The sequence below is a fragment of the Fusarium venenatum genome (assembly GCF_020744135.1).
Source record: "Fusarium venenatum strain MPI-CAGE-CH-0201 chromosome Unknown EDB82scaffold_1, whole genome shotgun sequence".
Classification (NCBI taxonomy): domain Eukaryota; kingdom Fungi; phylum Ascomycota; class Sordariomycetes; order Hypocreales; family Nectriaceae; genus Fusarium; species Fusarium venenatum.
Window position 1 is genome coordinate 3,149,411 of NW_027072129.1, and position 24,631 is coordinate 3,174,041.

The following is a 24,631-nucleotide window of genomic DNA, read 5'->3' on the forward strand; positions in this document are numbered from 1 at the left end:
TTTCTTCCTACACACCGAGGAATATGATATTGTCGCCTAAAGAATACGATTTCCTTTTACTCTGATTGCCTTATTTCGTTTATACGCCTATTCACTCTATCTACCTCCCCTCCCCCACCAAAAGTGACAAACCGCGCCCGCTGCTCGCCAAAAGACTCCCCGCCATTCTATCGTTGCTTCTCAGTCGCCCGATTTCGTGCCCCACGACGAGCCGTTGCGAGCACGACAGCGAAAACCTCACTTTTTCGACCCTCGCGAATGCGAATTTGATCGATCCGGCCTGCGATGGTTATTAACGACTCCGGCGTTAGAGTCTCGCGTCCCAACCTCGCCATGTCCGCTACAGCCCCGACAAACGCCGCCGCTGCCGGCACTGCACCCTCCACCACCGACGACTCTGGTGAGCTATCCCGCCTTCGCCGGCGCTGCCCTTTGTACTTCTGAGAGTTCGACTCGACTCGCGCGCCACTGCCGACCAAAACTCCCGATTTTACATGCTGACATTTATAGCCTCAACCATCACTGTCAACACAAAGACGCCCAATTTCCCTCCCCCAAAGACGGACAAACCCCGACCTCACGTCTGCGGTACTTGCACTCGTTCGTTCGCCCGATTGGAACATCTCAAGCGACACGAACGCTCCCACACAAAGGAGAAGCCTTTTGAGTGCCCCGAGTGTTCAAGATGCTTTGCTCGCCGTGACTTGTTGCTGCGTCACCAGCAAAAGCTGCACCAGAGCTCGACGCCAGCTTCCCGCCCTCGTAATCGTCGTGAGTCCACAACCGGCGTCGCTCCTGGCCAGAGCCGCGCTAGAAAGAACAGCGTCGCTGGTAATGTAGCAGCAGCTGCCGCCGCTGCTGTTGCTCCAGCTTCAAATGCCGTATCAAACACAATGCGTCCGCGAGCCAATACCATCAGCCATATTGACGTTTCGGCTTTGCAGATGACCTCTGCCAATCCGTCTGTGGCTCGTGGTATCCCTCACGGTCACACTCACAGCAGACACCCAAGTCTCGCCGGTTTGCCAATCCACAATATGGATCATTTCTTTGGTGGCATGTCCAATGCTATGGGCCAGCGGTCTATGCAACCCGGCATCCCCAAGCTTGATGCAGGAGCCTTCAATAGCCTGGACTTTGTTAACCCTCTCAGGACAGCGCCCCCATTGTCTGCATTCAGTACCGAGTTCGAGTTTGAGAACATGCTTTTTGGGGGGACGACAGTCAACCCCAACGCCCTCCATTACAGCGATTCACCACAGGCGATGAACGTGGAACAGGCGTCGCCTTTCGGAAATGGGATCGATGGGATGCACACGAATCAAAACTTCGACGATAGCATTGACTGGTTGACTGGGTTTGAACACCAAATGTCATTCGCGAACGAAAATGTGATTGATGGATCTAGTCCGTCCGCAATCAGCACGACGAGTCAGAGTGGGATTAGCGATGTTATGTTGGATGGGTCGAATCATCCCGCGCCGGCTGGGACAAGTGCCATGTGGCAACAGCCTGTGATGGCACCTCCGCAGATGCCAACGAACCCTTTTGCGATGGATCTGAATGGTTCAGTCTTTCCGGATCTCCTCAACGGAGCACCGTTATCACCTCAGCCAGCTACTCAAAAGATCAATGACCCTTACTTCTCTACGCCTCCACCCTCGCTGAGTTCGTTGAGTCCCTCTGTCGTGACGGGACTCAACACCCAGAACATTAACCAGACTCTTGGCTTCAACGCCGGCCCGGAGACGCCATCCTCCCTAAATGGCGGCAACCACGGCGCTTCGCCCGTGACCACCATTACAGATGCCACCCGGCATGCCATAGTGAACATTCTGTCCCAGTGCCTGCCCTTTGGGGGTCGTAAATATTCCTTTACTTCTCAAGGCTCACCCCAATCTCCTCTTTCACAGACTGCCCCTCCTCAAGCAGCCAACTTGCCCAGTACTCAGGACCTCCAGCGATATGTCGGTGCCTATCTAGCTTATTTCCACCCTCATTTGCCTTTCTTGCATCTTCCAACATTGTCCTTCGATATGCCTCTTTCCAATAGTCGCCCAGGTGTAGGTGGTAGTGGTTGCCTTATTTTGTCCATGGCCGCCATCGGCGCGCTCTACGAGATGGAGGTCGCTGTATCCCGAGAGCTGTTTGAAATGGCTAAGAAAATGATTTTCTTCTATCTTGAGGAACGGCGAAAAGCCGACGTACGAAAAGCAGATATTCGTCGAAGTACTCCAACTGACCACAGCAACGATGGGGGGGTTCATACTCCAGTGTGGCTTGTCCAGGCGATGCTCCTCAACGTGGTCTACGGCCACAACTGTGGCGACAAGACTGCAAGTGATATCGCTTCCACCCACTGCGCCGCTCTGGTCAGCCTTGCTCAGGCAGCTGATCTCCTTCGGCCCGGTCGTCCCAACACCTCTGAAGGCCACGACGTCCAAATGACGGAAGATGGGAACTGGAACCCAAATATGGAGACTGATCAAACAGAGTGGCTGCGATGGAAGTCGGGAGAAGAGAGGAAGCGAACTCTATACGCAGTCTTTATACTTTCCAGCCTCTTAGTCTCCGCCTATAACCACACGCCCGCGTTAACCAACTCGGAAATCTTCCTGGACCTCCCTTGTGACGAGGAGTTTTTCTCGGCCGAGTCGAGTGCTGTGTTCCATGCCAGAGGCGGAACAGAGGCTGCGGATCACAACAGAATGACATTTCATGATGCCCTGGGCGATCTTCTTCATGCTAACGATAAGCCACATCAATTTTCTACGAACGGACAATTCGATCCCTCAGTGGACGGCAGAGATCTCATGGCATCGCCACTTCGCACCAGCACATTTGGTTCACTGATCCTTATCAATGCGCTCCACAACTACATTTGGGAGACACGGCAGCGACACCACAACAAATCCTGGACAAACGAGGAGACGGAAAAAATGCACAGGCACATTGAACCTGCTCTTAAGGCATGGCAGGCAGCTTGGGCAAGCAATCCTCATCACAGTGTTGAGCGCCCGAACCCTTATGGTCAGGGTCCTTTATCAGCCGATGCGATTCCTCTGCTTGATTTGGCATATATCCGACTCTTCGTGAACCTCGGGCGCTCAAAAGAGAAGTTCTGGCAGCGGGACTGGGACGGAATGGCCGAAGAGCTCTCTCGTGGCAACGAGATTGTTCAGCATGCGGAACAATCACCCATCTCAAACTCTGAATCTGGTAGCACCGAGCCCTCAGACAACTCCAACAGCTCCGGATTCGTGGAATCGCCTGCGACTCAGATGTCATTAATAGACTTTTCAAACGCCAAGCATCCTTCTCTCCAGCCGGGATCCTCCATGTCAGGCCATGCCACTTCTCGGCGTGAGAAGCATCTACGAAAGGCTGCCTTCTATGCCGCAGATTCGCTCGCCATGTCTGATAAGCTCGGGGTCACCTTTGCCGACTTCACAAGTAGGGAGCTTCCGCTTCAATCCGCCCTCTGCACCTTTGACTGCGCTCAGGTTCTCGCGGAATGGATTGCCACGCTGCAGGATCGGGTTGGTTGCTACCTAGGCATTCTCGGCAAGGACACAGTCGATCTTACAGATGTGCATGCTATCATGCTTTTGGAGGAGGAAGATGTCAAGCTGCTTGGCAAGGTCCAGGAGGTCTTGTCCTCTGCAGAGATCAAGATGAACATGCTGAGTGGACAGGAAGCCAATATGGACATGGATGGTTACAGTGGCTATGCTGCGAAGTTACTTCGAATCACTGCCATGATGCTGGACAAGGCAGCGGTCTGGCCAGTGACACGTCTCAAGGCTCGATGCCTGGAGGCACACGCAAACTTCATGCGAACTCGTGCTGAGAGATCGATTATTCCTCAGCATGACTCACGACTGTAATCATCGATACGTTTGGGGTGATAATCTTACGACACTTCTGGCTTCATGTCCGAGAAGTATTTACGAAGAGCAAGCGTTATGCCGAGATACATACAGGGTTCGAGGATGTTCTTTCTTTCGCGTCACATAACGGCACTGGCTTGACGCACCATGGGAATTCTTATGAACGTCTTACACAAAAGTCGACGCCTTTTTTGCGAATTACTGGTTTTTTCTTCTTTGGGGCATGATTACAGTAGCCCGATGTGTGTATGTTTAGCGTCGGGGCGTTTAGCGGCTGCTTTGTGAAAAGGAGGATGCGGAGTAAATAGGGACATGTCAGCTCTCAACAAGTTTGACCGCCATATTTCGCATATGTACAAGTTGCTGGTCATCTGTTATGTACTCAATACATGGTCCGGACTAGGATTCTGAAGATGTTAGAATAAATACGAAGTGTGTATAGGCAGAAGCGTATCTTTTAAGAATGAGTGCTGTGAAATGCGGCAAGACATCAGATGTGGTGTGAAGAAACAGGATGTAAATGCCATTAATCGCAAACAATTACAAAAACTATGTGATCCCAGTAGGTAGCAGAAAACATGGCCTCCTAAGTCTTAGGGTATAAGAATAAATAGTCTTAGAACTACAGTCAAAGGAGCATAAAGTGACCTACTAATTTCCTCTCTTATGCTTCCAACGGTCAATTTTTCTGATACCCTAAGGCCATCCTCTCTGATTCTAAGGCTCTTCTTGTTGCCTACGGATTAATCTAGGCAGAAGTTGAAACACCATAAACAGTGTTCAGCTGTGGGTTAAAAGCGGCCTATTAGCGTTAATCACAGCTGGGGTTATTCACAGCATGCTCTTAGACTTCACATACAAGAGTCGACACCAAAATGACAGAACAAAACTCAATAGAAATGACTCCTCCGGATTTCAAATTTGTATTTGACGAGACTGTCTCAGAATGGAACGTCAACCACCGCGAATGGCTCAAGACGCACGACAAAACGTGGGATTCTTTAGCGACAGGAGCCCTCGTCTTTGACGCCTCTAACCGTATTCTCCTCCTGCAGCGCGCACCCGATGACAGCATGCCCAACAAGTGGGAAATTCCCGGAGGAGCATGCGACGACGAGGACGAGAGTGTCCTGCATGGTTGTGTGCGCGAGCTCTGGGAGGAAACAGGTCTAGAAGCCACGTACATCCGTCACGTTATACCTGACAACCAAAACGGGAAGCCCGGTGCGGTGTTTACGAATCGCACGGGCAAGAGATTCTTTTGCAAGTTTAGCTTTGAGGTGGATGTTGCTTTGGCGGATGTGAAGCTGGACCCGAAGGAGCATCAGGATTACGTGTGGGCGACAGAGGAAGAGGCTAGACAGCAGTGCATGGGGGAGAGGGAGATTCCTTTAACGAATGCGATTATGGTGAGGATAGTTGAGATGGGGTTTGCTTTGAGGAAAGCTAGTCAGGGGGACAGGGTTTGATCCCTTTGAAGGTTGAGGAATGAAGATGTTCTTATTAATAGTTAAAGATGTTCTACTTGTATGTCCGTCGTGCCTGTGTATCATTGTCATGCACCACATGAAATATCTTTATCCATCAATCTCATACCTAAACATTTTTGTATCTCATTTATCCACAAGTATTATCTCTGAACATAACTTTCCTCAGGACTATATTACGGTCCTGGGAGAAAGCCATTCCCCAATGAGGAGAGCTCGGGCAGCAAAATTGCAAGCTCCTCCCACAGCCGTCAAGGCAGTGAACAAACCAGCCAGAGCTTGAGGGCCCATGTTTTCAAGCATGGCACCACTGCTGGGAAGTGCAATGAGTAACGCGAAAGCGGTGACAAAGTTCATCATGCCTGTGATGTGGTTAGCCGAGGCAGTCGCTGGCTATACTAGAGACCAATGCTTACCGTAGTATCGTCCATAGTCCTTGGCCTCGCAGGTCTTTCCCATGCACACTATTATATGTAAGCCATACTACTGAGAACAAGGGATAATAAATCAACACTTACCAGGCGTGATGGAGAGAAATGAGCCAGACCCAAACCCCCAGAGAGCAGACCAGGCATACAGAGCAGTGGCTGACCTTGTGCCAAAGGGAACCAGCAGAGCGCCCATAAAGACAACGGTAAATACAACCGTCACCAGAAGAATATTAAAATGCCCATACTTGTCACCAATAATCCCCGGGATGATTCTACCAAACGTAGAGGCTGCGCCCACAATGGCAAGCAAAGTGTAACCATTCTCGGGAGTAAAGCCGATGCGCGTTGCAATAGACGGTAAAAGACCCGATATACTGAAAATGACAAACTCAAACATGAAGATGCCGCCTGTAACAAAACAAAACGCAGGAGACTTGAAAGCTGTGAAGTTGAGCGTCGAGCTCTTGGGACTCGCCTGTCCTCCTCCTGTCGACTTCTTGTAGATGTTGTTAAAGGGGATGAAACAGATCATGCTGGGAACTAGCAAAACAGCTGATATAAAAGCCATGATTCGCATAGACCACTGCCAGCCAAGATTGGGATATGTAGAGCGCAGAATGATAGGAAATATGACAGCTCCAATGGATGATCCTGCAAGTGTAATGCCCATAGCCAAACCGCGGTTGCGGACAAAGAGTTTACCCACGATGGCAATGGCAACGACCATTGTCGTTGCAGCACCGAAACTGCCAAAGACGCCTAGGCAAAGGATAAAATGCCAGTATTTACGACATTCGGCCATGAGGAGGAACATGGCGACATACAAGACTGCTCCCACTGGGCCGATTATCATGGGGCCGTGAACGTCAACCATGGGGCCGACTTGAACGTTGAGGATCAGGGAGAGGAAGAGAAACATGCCGCTAATCCATCCGACCTGGCCTTCGCTGTAGTCGTGAAGCTGGTTCATACTAAGATATGTCTGCACTGTTCCGAGCGAGTTCATGAATCCTGAGAGGAGTTGTAAGTGTTTGTCATTTTGTGGTGGACGGAATCATTACCAAACGTGGGTATCAAAGTGAGAAACGCTCCCAGAACACAAATCCATGCGCCGGATGATTTTTCGACGTCTTGAACTGTCGTCTCTTGTTCTGTTTGTGTTTGTGCTTCGGCATCTGGGTTGATGCTGGACATGGTAGCAGTTATGGGATCAAGCCCGAGAGCAACCCAATTAGCATTCTCCTGGATACTATTCCGCCGGACATCTTCGTCTTGGGATATTGAGTTAACCATGCTTGTAATTTTGGGTTCCAATAAAAATGCACAGTTCATAAAATAGAAATATCATGGTGTTGGGTCAAGTATATATGCATCGATCGGGAGTATTCCCGCGCCCGCCTTTTCCATCAAAACTTTTTTTCGTCTATTTTTCCCCAGTCTACTAACTAATCTAGATATCTTGAACCAATCAACTGAGAGCGACGTATCAAAAAAGCTCTGGTTCTAGACTCTAGAGTCGCAGATTCCAGCGTCTCAAACCCACGCCCTACGAGTCACTAATTCCTCCTTTACCGGACCGGAAGCAGAGACCGATGGATGGTGGGAAGACGGAGAGAAGCGAGTCGGTGTAAGCGAAGCAATACTGCCCAAGTATCGCGGACAGGCGAGAAACCAATCGGGCAATTATTATGAGAGCTTGGCAAGTTCAGTGGCGCTGCGGGGACATAGTTGACTCATTGGTTATGGGACTGTTTCTCTTGTCAGGGATAGGACAAGTTTTACATAAGATAAGAGCATGTTTGTTGAACTGGTGTTAGTGATTAATAGAGCGATTATATTGGTTACTTAATACCCAGGGAGTAGTTCTTGGCACTAGATCGTTGAAATTTGTGCGTTGAACATGAGATCAACAAGTTATGATTATATTCATCATATATTCAAGATAAACCCATATCTCCTCTTACTTACTTCACGACTGGTCTTTTCATACCTCACTAATATGTGTACTGGCGGTAGTCAACTATCGTGAGTGATGGACTATACCGAGAGGGCCTCAAGCTACTAGCAATTTCAGTGACATGGTCACACAAAAAATGGTAACACCATGAGGGAAGTTTTATCGCCCTGTCTCCAAGTGAACTATAATAGCCTCGAGTATTGTGACAGCATCACTTCATTTCCCATGTCCATATAGAAGCACAGGGTCTCAAGATCGGGCAGGCTATCTGCTACCTGACCTTGAAACCATCAACTTTACAAATCTCAATAACCATGGCCCGCGACACAGACTCCCCTGATATCTTTACATCTTTCTCAAAATGCATTGTCTACTTGGACATACTTGTACGGGAAACAAAGCACCCGGCATATAATTTGAAAGACTCTCCACCAGAACAAGACATCCGGGATATTCGCCAGGACCTTAACCAGTGGGGCGTAGCATACGGGGCAAACCGTAGTATATCTTCTACCTTGTCACTCGATTACAAGTTTCAAAAATATGACTATACCAGATCTACGATACTGTCGCAGCTTGGGCACTTGGTAGAGGATTTGGAGGGTCGTGAGTCAAGTTGTTCTTAGGACCAGAGGATGAATTGCGAATGCTGACTTTGGGTACAGTCCAGAAGCTATATAAAGGAGAAAGCTACCAAGGCCAGTTAAGAGTAATATTTGGTAGAGTTGAAAGTGTGGTCAATGAGTTAATACGTTTCTTGGGGCATCTTCCAAAGGAGCTATGGCTTGAGCTGGACAGGCGAGGCGAGATGTCCATGTAAATAGGCTGGGTTTGGTCAAAAGAAATATAGCACATTAGACCGAAATCCATGACATGTAATTGCTTTAGGATTTCTTTGAAAAACCTGACTATAGTAGTAAATTTTCATATGCAATAGTCTAGGTCATATCTTGGGAAGGGCAACTCTGAGCTATTCTCGAGTTCCAACTCAAGCATTTCCTGAGGCTCCCTACCAAATCATAAGTGGATATCTGAGTATTGACCGTACGTGTCTACACAAAGTCAGTGTGAAGCAACGATACACAGCTTGAATAGCTATATAGCGGAAGCGCCATGGTGGACAACTTCGGCACAGTATTCACTACCTTACACCTGCACTCTTTGTCGGAATGCATTCTTCTTGTGTTCACATTGATCAGTTATGAATCACCAATGTCTCTTGGGATATGAATTACATAGAGGCCGTAATAATCAGGTCGATCCAGAGTCAAGTTTCACAATGTGTGCTAGGCTCTAAAATTGTGAGTGTCCACGCTATGCTCTATCAACTATAAATCAAGCGTACCTCTTGGATATATGACCTATCATTGTCTCCCATGATACCAAGAATGCAAAACCACACTCACATCGCAGCCCAAAACCTACTCTTCACAACACCAATAACTGCTAAATATGCCATCATAAAGTGTAAGAGAATACAGTGACAGTGTTGCCCAAAAAGTAGAAGAGATCTGCGCAAGCTTCCGCCAACTCATCCACGAGGCAGAAACAAGGCGTAACATGAAGGAATGTCCAACAAGGTCCATGGTATGATTTCTTGGAAGGAACTTCAACGATTGGGTGAGGCTCTCTAGAGTTGACAGCAGACGGCCGTCCGTATGCCGTAGTTCCAAGGTCGCGCATGATATTGACTGTCATAGTTCTCATGGACTTTCGTCAGGGGCCGGATAACGTAGAGGGGTCGCAAGCAATCGATGCTGCCGAGGCTGTTGAGAGCAACTTGAGATCTCTCAGGCGCTTGACGGGTCCCGATAGGTACCGCTGAGGACATCACGATACGGTCGCGCCGGCTACGGTAATTGATGTCTTTTTGTTTCTAATTTAATCATTTTCACGTTAATAATGCAAAAGGTACTATCTGTTTTGACGCGAAGCTCTACTTCCATGTCATTTTGTACCATGTCACAATTTTTGAACTGAACAACCGTCAACAAAACACGTAAATAATAAATGAACTGCCTTTTCTCTTCATCGTATAAGACCCTATACCGTGCCAATGCACTTAGCCACAAAACTCCCATGAAGCATGTCTAAGACTTCACTACTGTACCCAATGACAAAGGGCTTCCACTTTCAAAACCATACGAGTCCAAGACGTACTACATACGTTCCAAAGAGCCGATTCTTCTTGAAAAGCTACTTCTCCAAGTCTTCTGGGTCTCAAGTGTTTGGTTGGGAGGATGCTAGGTTGACGTCCCTCAAGTACACGATGCTCTTGAACTTAATCCACCAACCGTAAGAGTTTCCAGATTATCAAATTAATTGTCTGGTTGTTTGTGCGTCTTTTTGTTACAGTATTGTATTTGAGTCACCATTGTCTCACCGCACAACAAACATACTTATCAGGGGTAGTTGCTTGGCTGGACTTGTGGCAGGAGGAATAGTTCAGGTCATCTGGGTCTTGAAATCATTGTGCAAGTATATATACTACTTAACTCAGAAAAACAAATACATAGTGAACACAGTAGACAAGAACTCTGTATAAGAGGTATAGGGCAGGCGTCTTGCGACGACAACCTTCTTGTGCACGGCAGATGGTGAATTCTATTACGAACGATGAACGGATATGTGGCGATGCTGGAGAAACTTTAATCAGAATCTTGGCTATTGGAATTACAAGCAACACAGCCCATTGTGTTAGGGAGTTATTCTGTAAATCATCTTGGCGATAGTGCTGAGCCACCATTTTAATACGTGGACTTGAGCCAATATACCACTGGACTCATGACTTTTTGCCAAATTGGTTTCCTCGGCAATTCAACATTACAATCTATTAAAGTCACAAGGCCTGGCATGTCACTCTAATCAACCTAACGAAAGCTTGAGCAAGTCTTCAACACTACAACTCCCGCCAATCTCGAGGTTTCAATACTTTGCAGACAATAGAGAAGCCTGACATGCTAAGTAGTTCGTCTTGGCAATTCCAAGGCGACGGAATGCAACCAAGAACCCTTCTTGGCGTTGGACACTACCCTTAATTGATGCTGACCGCAATTGGTATTAGAGTGCCCCGCGTTTTGCGGTATTACAGAGTAGTCATACGCAATGGTCATGTAGAGAACTGATTCATGTCGTAGCCCAGAGCATTGGTGGTTTGTATATCACTTACTGTGTTTGATACCGCCATCTCGAAAACTCTTCAAGAAGCTTGCAAATCATGGGGTCTGATTTGACTGGTACAGTTATCGATGATCTACTACAGTACATACTCGCTGATAGTACGCCGGAGTGAAAACGAACCAGTCAGGGTGGCTGATCAGCGTGACATGACTTCATCAAGAGTATAAGCAGCTAGCGAACCAATGGTCACACAGTACTTGATCACTCAGGGCATTGACTTAGTTGAAGATTTGGGGATAACTCGGAGTCGGGAATATCGCGGCTTTGTGTTGGTCGGTTGAGACGGTTAAGTCGGTTGTTCGGTACAGCAAATGTCCATTGTAACCAAAAGATGTCAGATTGGCATCCAAGGCCTAGATTCTGAGGTGACATGTGATGGTGGTAGGATGTAAGACATGAGATCTTCATAGGAACTGCTCTTGTTCAGTCAACATGGATAACCTCGATTGGGTTTGGTCTGTATCCCGGCAGTTGGCCTGATAGCTCATTGCAACCCGGAATCTGGAAATCATGAACTGGTGCAGATTCTTCCTGTAGATCGGGAAAACCTTGATTATAAGTGAAGATCTATGCTTTTTCTCTTGTGATTTCTTGGTGATTCCTTGATCAGATACGACTGAGTCAGGATGTAAAACTGGGAGGGTCCAAACCTTAAAATGAGGATAACAACAAGAAAACGGTTCCAAAAGAATGACCTCACACGAGTGCTGATCATGTCAGACCCCTGTTGACAACACAACAAGGGACCCCTGTTGCAATAATTAAGGCTGGATGGATTCAAAGGAAATTGGCGGCCTTGTCCGATGAATACTTGATAACGAGATGAGCGCGGACCGACGCTAGAAGCTCATTTTCCTTCTGCCAACCTTCTATTTTTTACTCACCAGCAGAAAAGTACGGGGCGAGTTCAAGGATACTAATCAAGGCCCTTTGTGTTGGTTTCTGCAGGGGATATGGTTACAGACTTGGATAGTTGAGAGACACATAATTGTTGTTGATGTTGATGTTTACTTTTAACGTCGTATCCAAAGAGTTTTAAAATTGGTGATGAATGATGAGCCTGCAGAACATGTCTACTGGGTAATAGGAACCGTTACAACCAATAGCTTGCAACAAGCCTTGAATCGCAAGAGATTCTCGATTTAGTCTCAGGTTACCAGGGTTGTATCTGCCTCACCATGGCAAAGCACGAGCCTCACGGAGCCAAGCAGGGGTTTCTTTTTTATTACTGGCAGGGGGACATTAGTTAGAAGCCAGGAACTTTTAGAATTTGATATGAAACAAAAACAACCAACAGGCTGAAGTTGGCTAGTTAATGCTGAAGCTGAATCTATTCGAGCGCTGAAACGAGCGCGGACGATGGTGGATTGACGGGTTGATGCAGGTCATTAATGGCTTAGATATGAATAGATTTGATTTTATGGAGATATGGATACATGATAAAGTAATCGGGAATATAATGGATATAAGCGAGTTTACATTGGCACAAAAACCCATCCAAGACATGGCCTGACTATGAGTGAATTGGTGAGTGTGTAATGGCAAGACTATCATGAGTCAAGCAAAACAACTACAAGTCGAAATAGGTGGAATTATGTGGAGTGGTGATGGACACACAGGGTCTGGCCTATTTCTTCTTCTTTTTCCTTCTTAGGTTGGTTAAGATGCCCAAGTAGCCAGGTTGTCTAGATCCAGTCATCATCACGAAAAAAGGATGATCATGACCCTGGTCATGGGAATATACCCTGAAAAAAGCAATGCAAAATGAGCCTTTTTTTTTTCTCACCCTTTGCAATTTTTTATTTTACGAATGGGATAAAGTATTTGCCATACCGATGAGCATCTCCTCGGGATATCATCATCTCGTTGTGGAGATCGGCCATTATTCATCATATCAAGTTTCTGTGAGTGGATTTTTGTTGCCGTTATCCGTAGATTCGGTACAAAAGTGAATGCATAATTATAGAAAAAATCGAAGTAGTAAAAGAGAATACCGAGTAAAATAAATGCGCTTGTCTTTTGTCATTACGCCTAGCATGTTACATCCCAAAGAGATTGATGAACCTTTGAAGATTTTGACTCTTTTATTTGCTCGGGTGTAGGTACCTGGCTTTGGGTTCTGATGCAAAATAGCATCTTGATCGGATGGCAATACTCTGTAATAGGTAGCCTTGGCTGGATTACGTGTAATAGTCGAGGCGAGGACCCCTAACACAGAAGCTGAATAGCAGACTTTACTGCATCTGGTTGGTCGAGCCGCGTCACCGAAAGAAGCGAGTGCTCCTCCGCAGCCTCCGGGGTTTACGTTCAGTCTCTTGAGTGATGAATGAAGATGATGATCGGGAGTGACGGATAGAAAACCTCGGGGCGTATTCTGGCGTTTTCTCTGTCGTTTCCTCGGAGAGTGAGCCAGTGGGCAGATACATTTACTCCGACATCCCACTCCAGATAGAGAAAAAGATGTTCCCTGTTCTTCATTCCTATTCCTCTTTATGACAGCATCATCATCACCGCCAGAAATCTGTTAGAGCGCTACAACAAACCCTGTCTGGGACGAATACTGACCCGTTCGGGTCACCTTAGCTTTTCTCATTCTTGGTGCATGGTTGGCGTTTTCTTTGTCTGACTCTAACTCTTCCTCTTGACTCTGACGTTACATACCTGATTTGTTGTATGTATTAACTTGATTTATTCATTGGATTCCTGCTTTTCTCTGTCTCGTCTGTCTTCATTCCCTCCTCAACCTAGCCTTCATTTCCTCTCCCGTCGTCCTGTCGCAGACTGGGTTAAACTAAACCTTTACCAGCCCAGCCCAACCCCAGCCTTGTCTGGGTAATTATTATCATCTGTCACCGTGTTCAGTCTCGCTCTGGCCGGTCTCAAAATTCAGCCCACCAACCTCGGACAAGTGAACCGTGCTTAATTGACTGAACCTGAACGAACTGCCCTGGACAGGTCAAAGGTTGATACCTAACATAAACAATACTATTTATCATTCTCATCCGCCCCAACCGCCTATAACATTTTATCGTTGGAGCAAAGAAAGTGTTTGAAACCCATCGATCAATCAGACGAAATACCACGGTAGCGACCGATTAAATCGACAAGGGTTGCTGGGGCCTCAATCTCAATTCTCATCGTCTCACTCACGGATTTCTTTTTCGTCGCGTCAGAGGCTACAGTTGGCACTAGCCACAAGCGAATCCCTTGAATTTGATGTTTCGGATTTCCATGTTTTAGTATCAAAGGTACGTATTTCTCATTTCTTGTCTCGCTTTGGCTTGAATATTCGCATCCAGTTCGAGAATGTTTACTTTCCTTGTTTTTGGAGTTGAAGATGACTTTGTTTTCTTGATCAAGGCCCCTTCATTGCCTGTCCATCGCTCCACCATTCCTGTTCCATCACCGCTATTCAATATGCATATCACTTTCTATCCATTCATAATTCACAATAAGAAAGAAAGAAAGAAAGAAAGAAAGAAAAAAAAAAAACATAGCAAACCCCTGTCCTTTCGACCCCGGGTCCATAATCCACTTTGCCCTGTTTCTCCACCAAGTTACCTATCCCCCACTGTGTTTTTACTACGCCTAACCAAACCGGCCGCCCAAACGAACAAGGCATGACCCTTACTAGCTCAAAGATCCGGCTTTGTGCTTGTACTTGCTTGTTTGTTTTAGAAGGCTTCTCCATCTCATCTCCAAAAGGATGAATGTCATGGATGCCAGCGCATAATCCATTAGGGAATTGATGAGCACTGCTGTTGTTCTGTCCTGTGCCTAGACTTAAGACCCATACCCAAACACAGACACAGACCTAGACCCAGACCTAGGACATCACCGCCGCGGCACTGCAACACACCGTCTCGTTTGTATTTGCTCGTCTATGCTTTTTTCTACTAGCCCCTCCCTTCACATCTATTCTAATCCCTCGGGTATCCAATATAACGCCTTTTCTTTGCCCTGGGGTCGGTCAGTCACTCCAGTCACGCTCACGCGGGTCAAGTCAACCTCGAAAAGAGCTCTCTCATCTATAACCAACCCCATCGCCCTCCTCGCTTCACCTTACCTTCCTTCTTCACTGCTTCTGTTTTGTTTTGAGAGCATTCCAGCACGCACCTTTTTAGACTTACATCATCTTGCACACCCACTCACTGGGTTTTCAACGTTGCATTCTAAATTAATACTCGCTTTCACGGCTGGACCACACTTGCGCTTCCTTTCTCTTGGCTTTATTGGCCTCGTCATCTTCCACAGCCGTTAACCGCCATGGCAACAGAACAAGACCGTCGTCCCGCTTGGGTTCCTACTCACGACAACATTTACTACCGACCTCGTCTCATAAAGAAAAAGTCCGTTTCTGGACGATTTCCTGCTCCATTGATCGGTCCTCGAAGATCTCGTCCGCAAGCGATCCACATCGTTAGCTACCCGTCTGGTTACGTTCCTAAAGAGCTGCGGCCAGAAAACCAAAACAGAAGCAGACCTCACAGCCCTACGCTCGTTGACGACCCTCGACCTGCGCCTTCACTGCAGCCTCATCCCTCGACAACTGACAACAACAACAAAAGGCAGACCAAATCTCGCCTAGCAACTCGCCGCAGGGACAAGTTCCTGAGCTCTTTTACTTTGTCCAACACTGAACCTGAATCTATTTCGGGTCCTACAGCTGCCGAAGCGCTATCTAATACTGACCGCTCAACTGGGCAAGGCGCGACTGCCAACACCAATACGACCCAGGCAATTGGCCAGTCTTGCTCGCCAGAATCGGACTTGGCCTGCGAAGCGCCTTCCGCGGTTGGCTCGAGATTTAGATTTACTGGGGCAGGTCCATCCGCATCCCCGCCAGCTTATGACGACATAATTTCACGCCCTGTCTCCGGTTCTAGTACTACTGCGCCTGATACTACATTAGGCTTTGTCGCTACACCCGCTTCAACGCCTTTGATCAGTTCCAATCCTGCCGATTGCAACTCCAACTGTAATAGCAATTCCCCTCAATCAGCCGCGAATATGGCGACTGCACGAACTTCGCATCCTTCCCTCCCTCTCTCCAATTCAAACCGAAACAGCTTCATGTCTGCCCGTTCATCAAAATCTGCCGTTACTTCAGTCTCAGAGGTCCCTAAGCCCGTCGCTTCCGGCAGTGGCGTGTCTTGCTCAATTTTATTAGCTGAACCAAACATTTTCCTCTCAGGTTTCGACCATGATGGTCATGGCCACCGTGAAGGCCAGAGTGGTACTGCTTTGTTGCGTGGCAAGCTTCAATTGCGCGTTACAAAAAATGTAAAGATTAAGGCTGTTCAACTTAAACTCCTTGGTCGCGCCCGTACAGAGTGGCCCGAAGGCATTCCTCCTCTCAAGCAAGAAGTGTTCGAGGAGGAGAGTCTGCGCACTCAAGTACTGACTTTCTTCAATGCCATGAACGATGGCTGGGAATCTGACTATGGCAACCAATGCACTTATCGTCTCAAGAGTGGCTCTCCCAATGGTAGCTCTACAAATCTTGTTCGACCTAATGCATCGTCCTCTTTGACCCCGCAACAAAACAACCTTTCTGCCAAAGATATGAAGCGTTTATCTCTCCAGAGTGTCCAGTCGCGAAGTTTCCAGAAGGGCGACAGCCCGATCGCCTCGGCTACACAAGCCAAGGGTTACAAAGTCTTTTACCCCGGTACATATGATTACACTTTTGAACTACCCATCGATCATCACCAGCTGGAAACAACCAAGCTACAGTACGGATCTGTCAAGTGGGAATTGCAGGCGACCGTTGACCGAGCTGGTGCATTCAAGCCTAATCTGCACGGTACCAAGGAGGTGTCTATCGTTCGCGTGCCTGACCAACTGTCCCTGGAAATGACAGAGCCAATCTCAATCAGCCGTCAGTGGGAAGACCAATTACATTATGACATTGTCATCTCGGGCAAGAGTTTCCCCATTGGTAGCAAGATTCCCATCGCCTTCAAGCTTACACCACTGGCCAAGGTTCAGGTGCACAAGCTCAAGGTTTATGTAACAGAATCCATCGAGTACTGGACAAACGATAAGCGTGTGACCCGCAAGGATCCGGGCCGCAAAATCTTGCTGCTCGAAAAGTCTGCTGGCAAGCCCCTTGATTCTTCCTACTCTTTATCCGATATCCGAACACTCCGCGGCGGAGAGCTCGACCCTGAACAGCGACGACAGGCCCGTGAGGCAGCTGCCAGAAGACGGACACAGGAAGCTGCCAGACGACAAACTACCGCTGAGCCACTGCCCGAACCATCTGCCAACCTTCTTGGTGACCTGGACTTGGGGCTTGAGACCATCTGGGGCTCAACGGAAATTGAAGCCAATGTGCAGATCCCGACCTGCGAGATGATGGCCAAGAACAAGGAGCTGCGACTCAACCCCGACTGCAGCTGGAAGAACGTCAATGTGTTCCACTGGATCAAGGTACGACCTCTCGATTGATTGGCGTGAAACAGCAACTAACATTTCCCAGGTCGTTATGCGAATTAGCCGAATTGATCCTGATGACCCCAGTGGTACAAAGCGCCGGCATTTCGAGATCAGCATCGATTCACCTTTCACAGTGCTTAACTGTCGTGCCACACACGCCAACACTAACCTTCCTGCTTATTCAGGCGCAAACTGCAATGGAGCCACGTTCCAGTCCTCTTGCGGGTGCCCTGATGCTTTCACCGTTCCTACCGATGCTTCTCCCAGCTCTTCCGAGGGTACACTGCCAGGTGTTAACCCCAACAGCACTGACAATCTCCCTGTGCCACCCCAGGCTGCCCATTTGGCCAACGCTGTCAGCGGGCAACAGGAACCTCGACCAATCCATCTCCTCCGAGTTCCTAGCTTCAACCCCCCTGCGTTCGAAGACGATATCGCTCCACCTCCTGCTGCCGAGCTCGTTCATGACGCACCCGAGCCTGTGATGACACCTCCACCGCAGTATGATGTCGTGGTCGGAACTCCTAGTGTAGACGGTATGGCCGACTACTTTGCACGACTGGCCGACGCTGGATATGAGGGCCAAGATGACTCAGAATCGGACCCAGATGATTCACCCCCAAGGATTCTGGACAGAACTGGACGTGTCAACGTCGCTAACCCTCGAACTCCTGGTGGCCGGAGAATGCCGAGTCGAAGCTTGGAAATCTCCAGACCCAGCATTCAACTGAACATGAATGCACTCCATAACCGAGCTGGGCGTGCAGTGTGAAGAGCACTACCTGTCTGTGTTTGGTTATGACCGGATATACTATACCCCACATTAAGACATGCTCGCACGAGCTCATCAGCGCATACCGACGTTTGCGCTAATTACGATGTTTACGTCTATTTCTTTATTTTCATTTGTCAAAAGGTTGTAACAATCAAGCATATGGGCTGCATCTGGCATGGCTGCAATGGACTAGGTCTTGACGGCGTTTTAATTTGCTATTCGATTTCTCAATGATGGCCAGGCGTTTACAAAGAGGGAAAGGATGGCAAAGCAGGTCGTTTACTTGGGTTCCATATGGAAGGAGGAAGGGAGGATATACCTTGATTTTGGGGAACATAAATCATGCGCTGGAAGAACGCATACTCACGTATCGATACCACATCGTTTTCTTAACACTACAATACATGCCACCCGCTATGGGTATATCAGTTTGGACCATTTGCATTCGACATTGAAATATATATGACTATGATAAAATCAGGGTCCAGGCATAATATAATGTCCAGGGTCTTATGTGTTGGTGATGACATGATGACCTGGGGTCGTAAGCACTAGTCGAATATGTTCTAACCGAGCGGTAAGAATCTATTGTCATCATCTTGGCAGCCCGAGTTGGCCGTATTCTTCAGATTCAGCGATTCGCGTCACATCGTCCCAAAGCCTTGGAGTTAGTCACTTTCCCTTTCAAGATACGTGATGCCCTTTCCGGACATTCCGGTGAAGTATAGCTTGGCGTGACACTCTTGACACAGGATCAACCATGGCTGTAAGAGAAGGGGATAATGGAGATAATGAGGTTCCAATTAGACAGCGCAAGGCTCATAAGAAGTCTCGTCTCGGATGCAAGAACTGCAAACTGAGGAGCGTAAAGGTGAGTAGGTAGCTTACACACGTCTCATAACCACCCAAATCAACACTCGCTAATTCAACTCATCTCAGTGCGATGAATCCAAACCGTCTTGCAAACGATGTAAAACCTCTGGTTTCATCTGCTCGTTCACGCAAACATACCCGTCATCCTTTCAACTCGCCCACTTCAACGCAGGACCTGTCTTCTCCGTCATAGACAGGTCTCTTGGGCCCATTAATCCTGGCTTCAAAGTTCCTGTCGTGCAGCCTGTGAAGGGAGGCAGGGGCGAGATTGTTCTTAACGATTTTGCTCTCAAGGCACTCGAGAGGTTTCGAAAAAGAACGGTTTTCTCTGTTGGCACCAAGAGAACAAGAAAAGTTTACAGCGAGGGCGCATTCATGTTGGGATTGGAGGTGAGATGCTGCCGAGTCAATGAAGTACGTGACTGACTTACGACAGCATCCTTTTCTTATGCATGTCTTCATCGCCCTTGCATACCTCCACGACGAACATCTTAACCCAAACTCAACGGGATCTCACCGCACACCTCTCGCTTTCCACTGGTACCAAGCTACAGCACTCTTCCACCACCGTCTCGCAACCGCCAGCTCGGTCCATGACCCTTCAACACTTCCCGGTTCCGAGCGTGACGCTCTCTGGACGGCAGGGGTACTCCTCGGCGCTGCTTCGTTCGCTCTTCTCAATGTCCAGAGCGTCGATAATGTCTGGCCTCTAAAGGAGTCGGATTCGTTGGACCTGGATTGGTTAAAGATGAGCGATGGGAAGAAAGTCGTATGGAACCTAGCTGATCCGACCAGACAAGACAGTATCTTCTACGAACTACTCGCAGAGAGAAATTCCATGCCTGATGGAACCAGGAAAATTCCTCCCAATGTCCTCCCTGGTGTATTCTACAGTGTGTTCAACCTCGACGCTTCGTCATCCGCCTCGACCAACCCCTATCACACCGCCGCATCTCTCCTCGTGCAACTCCTCCCTCGAGAGATAACAGATAACACAGTGGTGCAGTTCCTCAGCTTCCTCACGCAACTTGACCCGCGCTACCGGAAGTTACTAGAGGAGAAGGATCCCAGGGCCATGGTTCTACTAGCGTGGTGGTATACCAAGGCAGCGGCGCATAGTTCGTGGTGGATGCAGAGACGGTCGTTAGTCGAGGGGCAGGCGATTTGTATCTACCTGGAAAGGTATTGTACACACGTCGAGGGGGTTTGTGAGTTGGTTGAGTTTCCGAAGAGAGTCTTTGAGATCTGTCGAAGGAATGGGGGTATGGCTGCAGAGGAAAGGAGTGCTTTAGTACTTGGGGGTTGGGTATACTAGAAGGAGATTCTTGCCAGCTGGAGGACCTGGAGGATACAGGACAAGTCGATCATCTTGAATTTGTCATGCAACATAGCAAAAGTCATGAATGATGTTTCTGCAACCTTGGTGATTAAAGTCCGATACAGAAAGCGAAATGATCTTGTGATATCAGTAAAGTTTCATCCAACACTTTCTTTAGATGCAGTAATTACTAAGACCGTCATTGTATTAAAAAGTCTTTAGCCGCGTTTGTACAAACTATGATATACAGCGCTACTCAACCTAACGAGAGACCTCTAAATACACCACGAAACAAACAATGCTAGACTAGTCGATAGTCAATAGTAGTAAGTCAACCATAAAACTCCATCCTATCCCTGACATCGTGACTGCAAGTATCAAGCCTGGAGCATAGCATAGCCTCCTGAGCATTAGGCTCCGACACTAACCTCAGAGCTAACAGGCTGCTTCTCCTTGTCCTTGTCACCATCCTTGCTGGGCATCAACGGGTGCTCAGGGTCATAACCAACAGACTTGACTATACCGAGGCCTTTGGTGCGGCCTTCGCGGAAGAGTAGTCTATCACCTGGAGCAAGATACTCAGGACGTTGAACGAAGCGGAATGCAACTGTTGCACGATCTCCTGTGCGAATGAGTTCTCGGTCGATGTCGATTATGGCACAAGTCTGAGAAACAGGTCCAACATGGAGCATGGCCTGGTATTTGGTCTTGATGGTAGTGGCATGAGAGAGAATAAGGACTGGAAGAATGTTAGTGCCAATCGTCTGTCGGTTTTGCATTAGATATTCTTGTCTTGTTACTTACCCTCTGCGATGAATTCGCGATGCACCTTGGGCGTCACCTGACCTTCAACTCTGGGGAGTACCACCATACCCTTCCTCACATCCTTACGCTTAACCTTCTTGAGAGCAAAAGAGGCAGACTGGCCCGCTGATGCGGCGGGTACTCTTATCCTCTTGCGTTCAATCGACTTAACACCTGTAGGGATGAACTGCCCCAATGAGTCAGGTCCAATAAGGACGTTGTCGCCTTCGTGGATCACGCCGGACTTGATGATGCCAGATACGACGGTTCCCGTGAAAGGCACAGAGAAAGTGTCATTGACATGGAATTCGAATGGGGCATCTGAGTTGTAACGTCCGTGGTGAGGGAGAATATTCAAGAATGTCCTGACCAGATCAAGATTCTCTCCTGTTACATTGGAAACAAGGAACACTGGGCATATTCTCTGACTGACAAACTGTGTGGCTGTGTTGATACACTCCTCGCGCGTCTTGATGAAGGTTGGGATCTTGCGGGCACCGGGACTCTTCATGATCTTTGTGATCTGCGTCAACGTCTGCTCCAATATGTTTGGTGGACATATATCAATCTTGGTAACAACAACCATTACGGGGACGTTGAGAGCCAGGGCAATACCGAGGTGCTCCTTGCTCATACCGATAAGACCATTATTGGCGGCAACCATAAGTAGACAATAATTAGGGCTGCTGGAGAGCAAACCGAACACGGTTGTTCTTAGGTACTTCTCGTGACCAGCCAAGTCAGTAAAAGTGATGACCTTTGCGCTGCGCTTGCCGATTTCTTCCCAAGAAAGTTTGCCTATGAAGTATCAGTAAAGCTGTGCCTCGCAAGTTCCAGTGAAACATACGCCCTGGAGTATCTGAGGTAATAACATGGCCTGTTGTGTCAAAACCCATGATCTCCATACCAACAGAACTAGTTCGACCAGTCTCAATCTCATGCTTGTGCCGAAAGAGATTAACTCGCGCCTTTCCTCGCCCATCATCAAGATCACCCTTGACGAGCACGCCTAACATGGAACTCTTGCCAGCATCAACTATAAGAGCGTCAGTAAGAGTCTCTGGCATGCTGATTATCAATATCACACAACTATGGCGTCAAGAATGTTTCTCGGGGTATCAGAAAAGTTGGCCGCCAGAAGCACAAGAGACGAAAGTAGTAAGTCAGTTTATGCTACTTGGACCATACTTCTTAAACGTTTCTGCTATCCACCAGGTGTTGCAAGGCGGTACCTTGAAGGGGGTAACTTACCATTTCCTACTACTGCTATTCTTGTTTCAATAACATCCTCTATTGTGGAAGGGGTTTGCCGTATGAGGACTTTGCCGCTACAACTCTTGTCCTTGACCGGACCGGCGCTGGTGCTCGCGGCTTCAACATCGCCACCGACATTCTTGGTCAACAAGAGATCGCAATCGGCGCGCACTCTGTTCGCTGCTCTTTGTAGTGTCTTGTACGCATGGCTCCATTGATCGAGTGTCAAATTCATTGAGTCGCCATGATTCTCGTATCCGATCTCGAAGACGCATTCACCAAATCCTTCTTCCAACCGGTCGGACACGAGGTTCTCCAATTGCTTTAAGTTCTCATCATCCTCGTCCTCACTCGACTCAAGAAGAAGTTGCTTGAGAGGAACTCGAGGTGCTGAATCGGCAAGATCGAGATTATCGAACAGTTCGTCGAGCTCTTCGTGATGTTCGGCATTTGCGTCAGTGGTTTCGGTAGTTGTGACAACTGTTGTCTTTGCTGTAGGGTATCGTAGGTTCTGCTGCTGCTCTACGTATTCGGCGAAGTCGCTAAGAGCCTATTTGCCTATTATGAGCTTCTGGTTCCCATTATATTCTTTTGCTGAAGGTGTACTGACAGATTCACCCTTGCGCTTCTCATGCGCCAACGGCTTCGTTGTTGACATGTTAACGGCTATGAGGTCATGCGATTGTACGAGTATTTGTCAAAGTCGCAAGTATGAGCTTGACGGACCAGAAGATATATTAACAATACCTAACAAATGAGATTTAACAGTCAGTCAGTCATACGGCGAGAAGTGGCGCAGCCTTTCTTTGGATTATATTTTTTTTTATAAAGGAAGAGTCATAGACAAAGTTGTAGCATGATTCGCGGGGTGGTTACTCACGACTCCGGGACAGGACAAGGACAGGCAGGCACTTACGCTGCGGCGACTTCCTTATCGATAGAAGCTCCAGCTACTTAGGTAGGGGGGTTACTATAGAGGAGGTAGGTAGGTATGCGCACGGATCTCTTGAACAGGTACGAATACTAACTTATAGACCATCTCATCCTACCTATCTTCAAGACACGGGTTCTATGCCTGGTTTCCTGACGAAACATTTTTTTATCCCACTGCCAATTGCAACGAGAAATCACAAGACTTAATTTCTGTCAAGACTTGACACATGTTACTTCTAGGTACAAAGCCCTGCAAAATCAAAGGGTGTGCCGCATTTCAGCGGGGTGATTGCATCTGGGCGTTTCAAGCCACATTCATCTATCGGGGGTATCCAACCAGAACCAGGCTCAGAGTTACCAGGGGATACATTCTTTCATCCGTCAGTGTTTCTTGAACACGATACCCAGTTTCGATTCGCCAGGCTATCTTTGTTCAGGCAAGGAGCACTGTTTATTGGCATCAATAATCTTTTTTTTGTTATTAATGGCTTATATAACCCTATGACGCGACATGTTCCCTTATCTGTTCTAAAAGGGAACTCCAGGTGAGATCAAGACAACACTGTCACCTAACTCAGTCAGAACTTAGGTCATAGATCATCGTAGCTAAAACTTACCTCTCACAAATAGCATCTCGGATTTCCGGCTGATGGTCTAAGTTTTGGTCAGACACGATGAATTCTGTTGAAGACGTTCCACATACCTTGAGCTCATCGTCGTCATCATCCTCATCCACAGTGTAGATAGTCTCCTCGACCTCTCCTAGCACCAGGTTGCAATGGCTGTCGTAAGCCTGTCTCGCAGTTAGCATTAATTGTTTTCCATAGATCAAAGTTTCAACTAACATGTAGCTTTCCCTTGAGTTCTCGGTCTCCTCGAAGCTTGACAAAGACAACCTCGTTGAGAAGAAGTCGGACAAGGTCGAGAGGCTCCGACACATGATGAGGTTCTTCTCCGGCGTCGGCCATCTTTGTGTATGAAAGTAGTCGTTTAAGTAAGGTCGGGCTCGGTGAGTGAGTGAGTGTGATGGTGAGCAGAGCTGGATGCCGAATCTGAGCACCAGGTTTCAGTGGGAAAATGCGGGTTGGCAAGCTTGGGAAATCTTCGGGGAAACTGTTGTTTTTATGCAACAAGCCATGTCAGAGAGGGGGATGCATCTATCCTGTACTCTACCCCATACTTTGATGCACTTATCCAGAGCGGCTCTGGCTGAGCCTTCCCAAATTGGGGTTACACGGCAGCAAAACGCCCCTCGCGTGAGTGAGGAGGTGTTGGGTTGCTTCCGAGG

The 24,631-nt window shown here is 47.8% G+C and overlaps 8 protein-coding genes across 8 annotated transcripts; 5 read left to right on the plus strand and 3 right to left on the minus strand.

Annotated features, from left to right (window-relative positions):
* Window positions 1–333: 333 nt before the first annotated feature.
* On the plus strand, window positions 334–3,887 carry EDB82DRAFT_425856 (fungal-specific transcription factor domain-containing protein; the record flags this gene model as incomplete). Its single annotated transcript, XM_025731369.1, has 2 exons — window positions 334–400; window positions 511–3,887. The coding sequence occupies 2 exons, from the start codon at window positions 334–336 to the stop codon at window positions 3,885–3,887; spliced, it is 3,444 nt and encodes a 1,147-aa protein (XP_025590401.1).
* Window positions 3,888–4,541: 654 nt separating this feature from the next.
* Window positions 4,542–5,392, plus strand: EDB82DRAFT_485030 (NUDIX hydrolase domain-like protein). Its single transcript, XM_025731368.2, has one exon. The coding sequence runs from the start codon at window positions 4,766–4,768 to the stop codon at window positions 5,357–5,359; it is 594 nt and encodes a 197-aa protein (XP_025590400.1). The 5' UTR covers window positions 4,542–4,765; the 3' UTR covers window positions 5,360–5,392.
* On the minus strand, window positions 5,393–7,123 carry EDB82DRAFT_564543 (major facilitator superfamily domain-containing protein). Its single transcript, XM_025731367.2, has 4 exons — window positions 6,870–7,123; window positions 5,896–6,819; window positions 5,794–5,841; window positions 5,393–5,739 (listed from the first exon to the last, which is right to left on the minus strand). The coding sequence occupies exons 1-4, from the start codon at window positions 7,099–7,101 to the stop codon at window positions 5,549–5,551; spliced, it is 1,395 nt and encodes a 464-aa protein (XP_025590399.1). The 5' UTR covers window positions 7,102–7,123; the 3' UTR covers window positions 5,393–5,548.
* Window positions 7,124–7,670: 547 nt separating this feature from the next.
* Window positions 7,671–8,736, plus strand: EDB82DRAFT_485032 (uncharacterized protein). Its single transcript, XM_025731366.2, has 2 exons — window positions 7,671–8,371; window positions 8,431–8,736. The coding sequence occupies exons 1-2, from the start codon at window positions 8,080–8,082 to the stop codon at window positions 8,583–8,585; spliced, it is 447 nt and encodes a 148-aa protein (XP_025590398.1). The 5' UTR covers window positions 7,671–8,079; the 3' UTR covers window positions 8,586–8,736.
* Window positions 8,737–14,890: 6,154 nt separating this feature from the next.
* Window positions 14,891–18,275, plus strand: EDB82DRAFT_31257 (uncharacterized protein). The gene is made up of 2 exons (XM_025731363.2): window positions 14,891–17,380; window positions 17,430–18,275. The coding sequence occupies exons 1-2, from the start codon at window positions 15,212–15,214 to the stop codon at window positions 18,156–18,158; spliced, it is 2,898 nt and encodes a 965-aa protein (XP_025590396.1). The 5' UTR covers window positions 14,891–15,211; the 3' UTR covers window positions 18,159–18,275.
* A 407-nt stretch (window positions 18,276–18,682) lies between these two features.
* EDB82DRAFT_485040 (uncharacterized protein) lies at window positions 18,683–20,532 on the plus strand. The gene is made up of 3 exons (XM_025731362.2): window positions 18,683–19,032; window positions 19,101–19,424; window positions 19,471–20,532. The coding sequence occupies exons 1-3, from the start codon at window positions 18,922–18,924 to the stop codon at window positions 20,347–20,349; spliced, it is 1,314 nt and encodes a 437-aa protein (XP_025590395.1). The 5' UTR covers window positions 18,683–18,921; the 3' UTR covers window positions 20,350–20,532.
* Window position 20,533: 1 nt separating this feature from the next.
* Window positions 20,534–23,299, minus strand: EDB82DRAFT_485045 (P-loop containing nucleoside triphosphate hydrolase protein). The gene is made up of 5 exons (XM_025731361.2): window positions 23,021–23,299; window positions 22,408–22,960; window positions 22,004–22,192; window positions 21,157–21,954; window positions 20,534–21,091 (listed from the first exon to the last, which is right to left on the minus strand). Exons 1-5 carry the CDS (start codon window positions 23,066–23,068, stop codon window positions 20,763–20,765), a joined length of 1,917 nt encoding a protein of 638 aa, XP_025590394.1. The 5' UTR covers window positions 23,069–23,299; the 3' UTR covers window positions 20,534–20,762.
* Window positions 23,300–23,684: 385 nt separating this feature from the next.
* On the minus strand, window positions 23,685–24,579 carry EDB82DRAFT_31267 (uncharacterized protein). Its single transcript, XM_025731360.2, has 4 exons — window positions 24,189–24,579; window positions 24,047–24,136; window positions 23,961–23,997; window positions 23,685–23,912 (listed from the first exon to the last, which is right to left on the minus strand). The coding sequence occupies exons 1-4, from the start codon at window positions 24,309–24,311 to the stop codon at window positions 23,872–23,874; spliced, it is 291 nt and encodes a 96-aa protein (XP_025590393.1). The 5' UTR covers window positions 24,312–24,579; the 3' UTR covers window positions 23,685–23,871.
* Window positions 24,580–24,631: the final 52 nt, after the last annotated feature.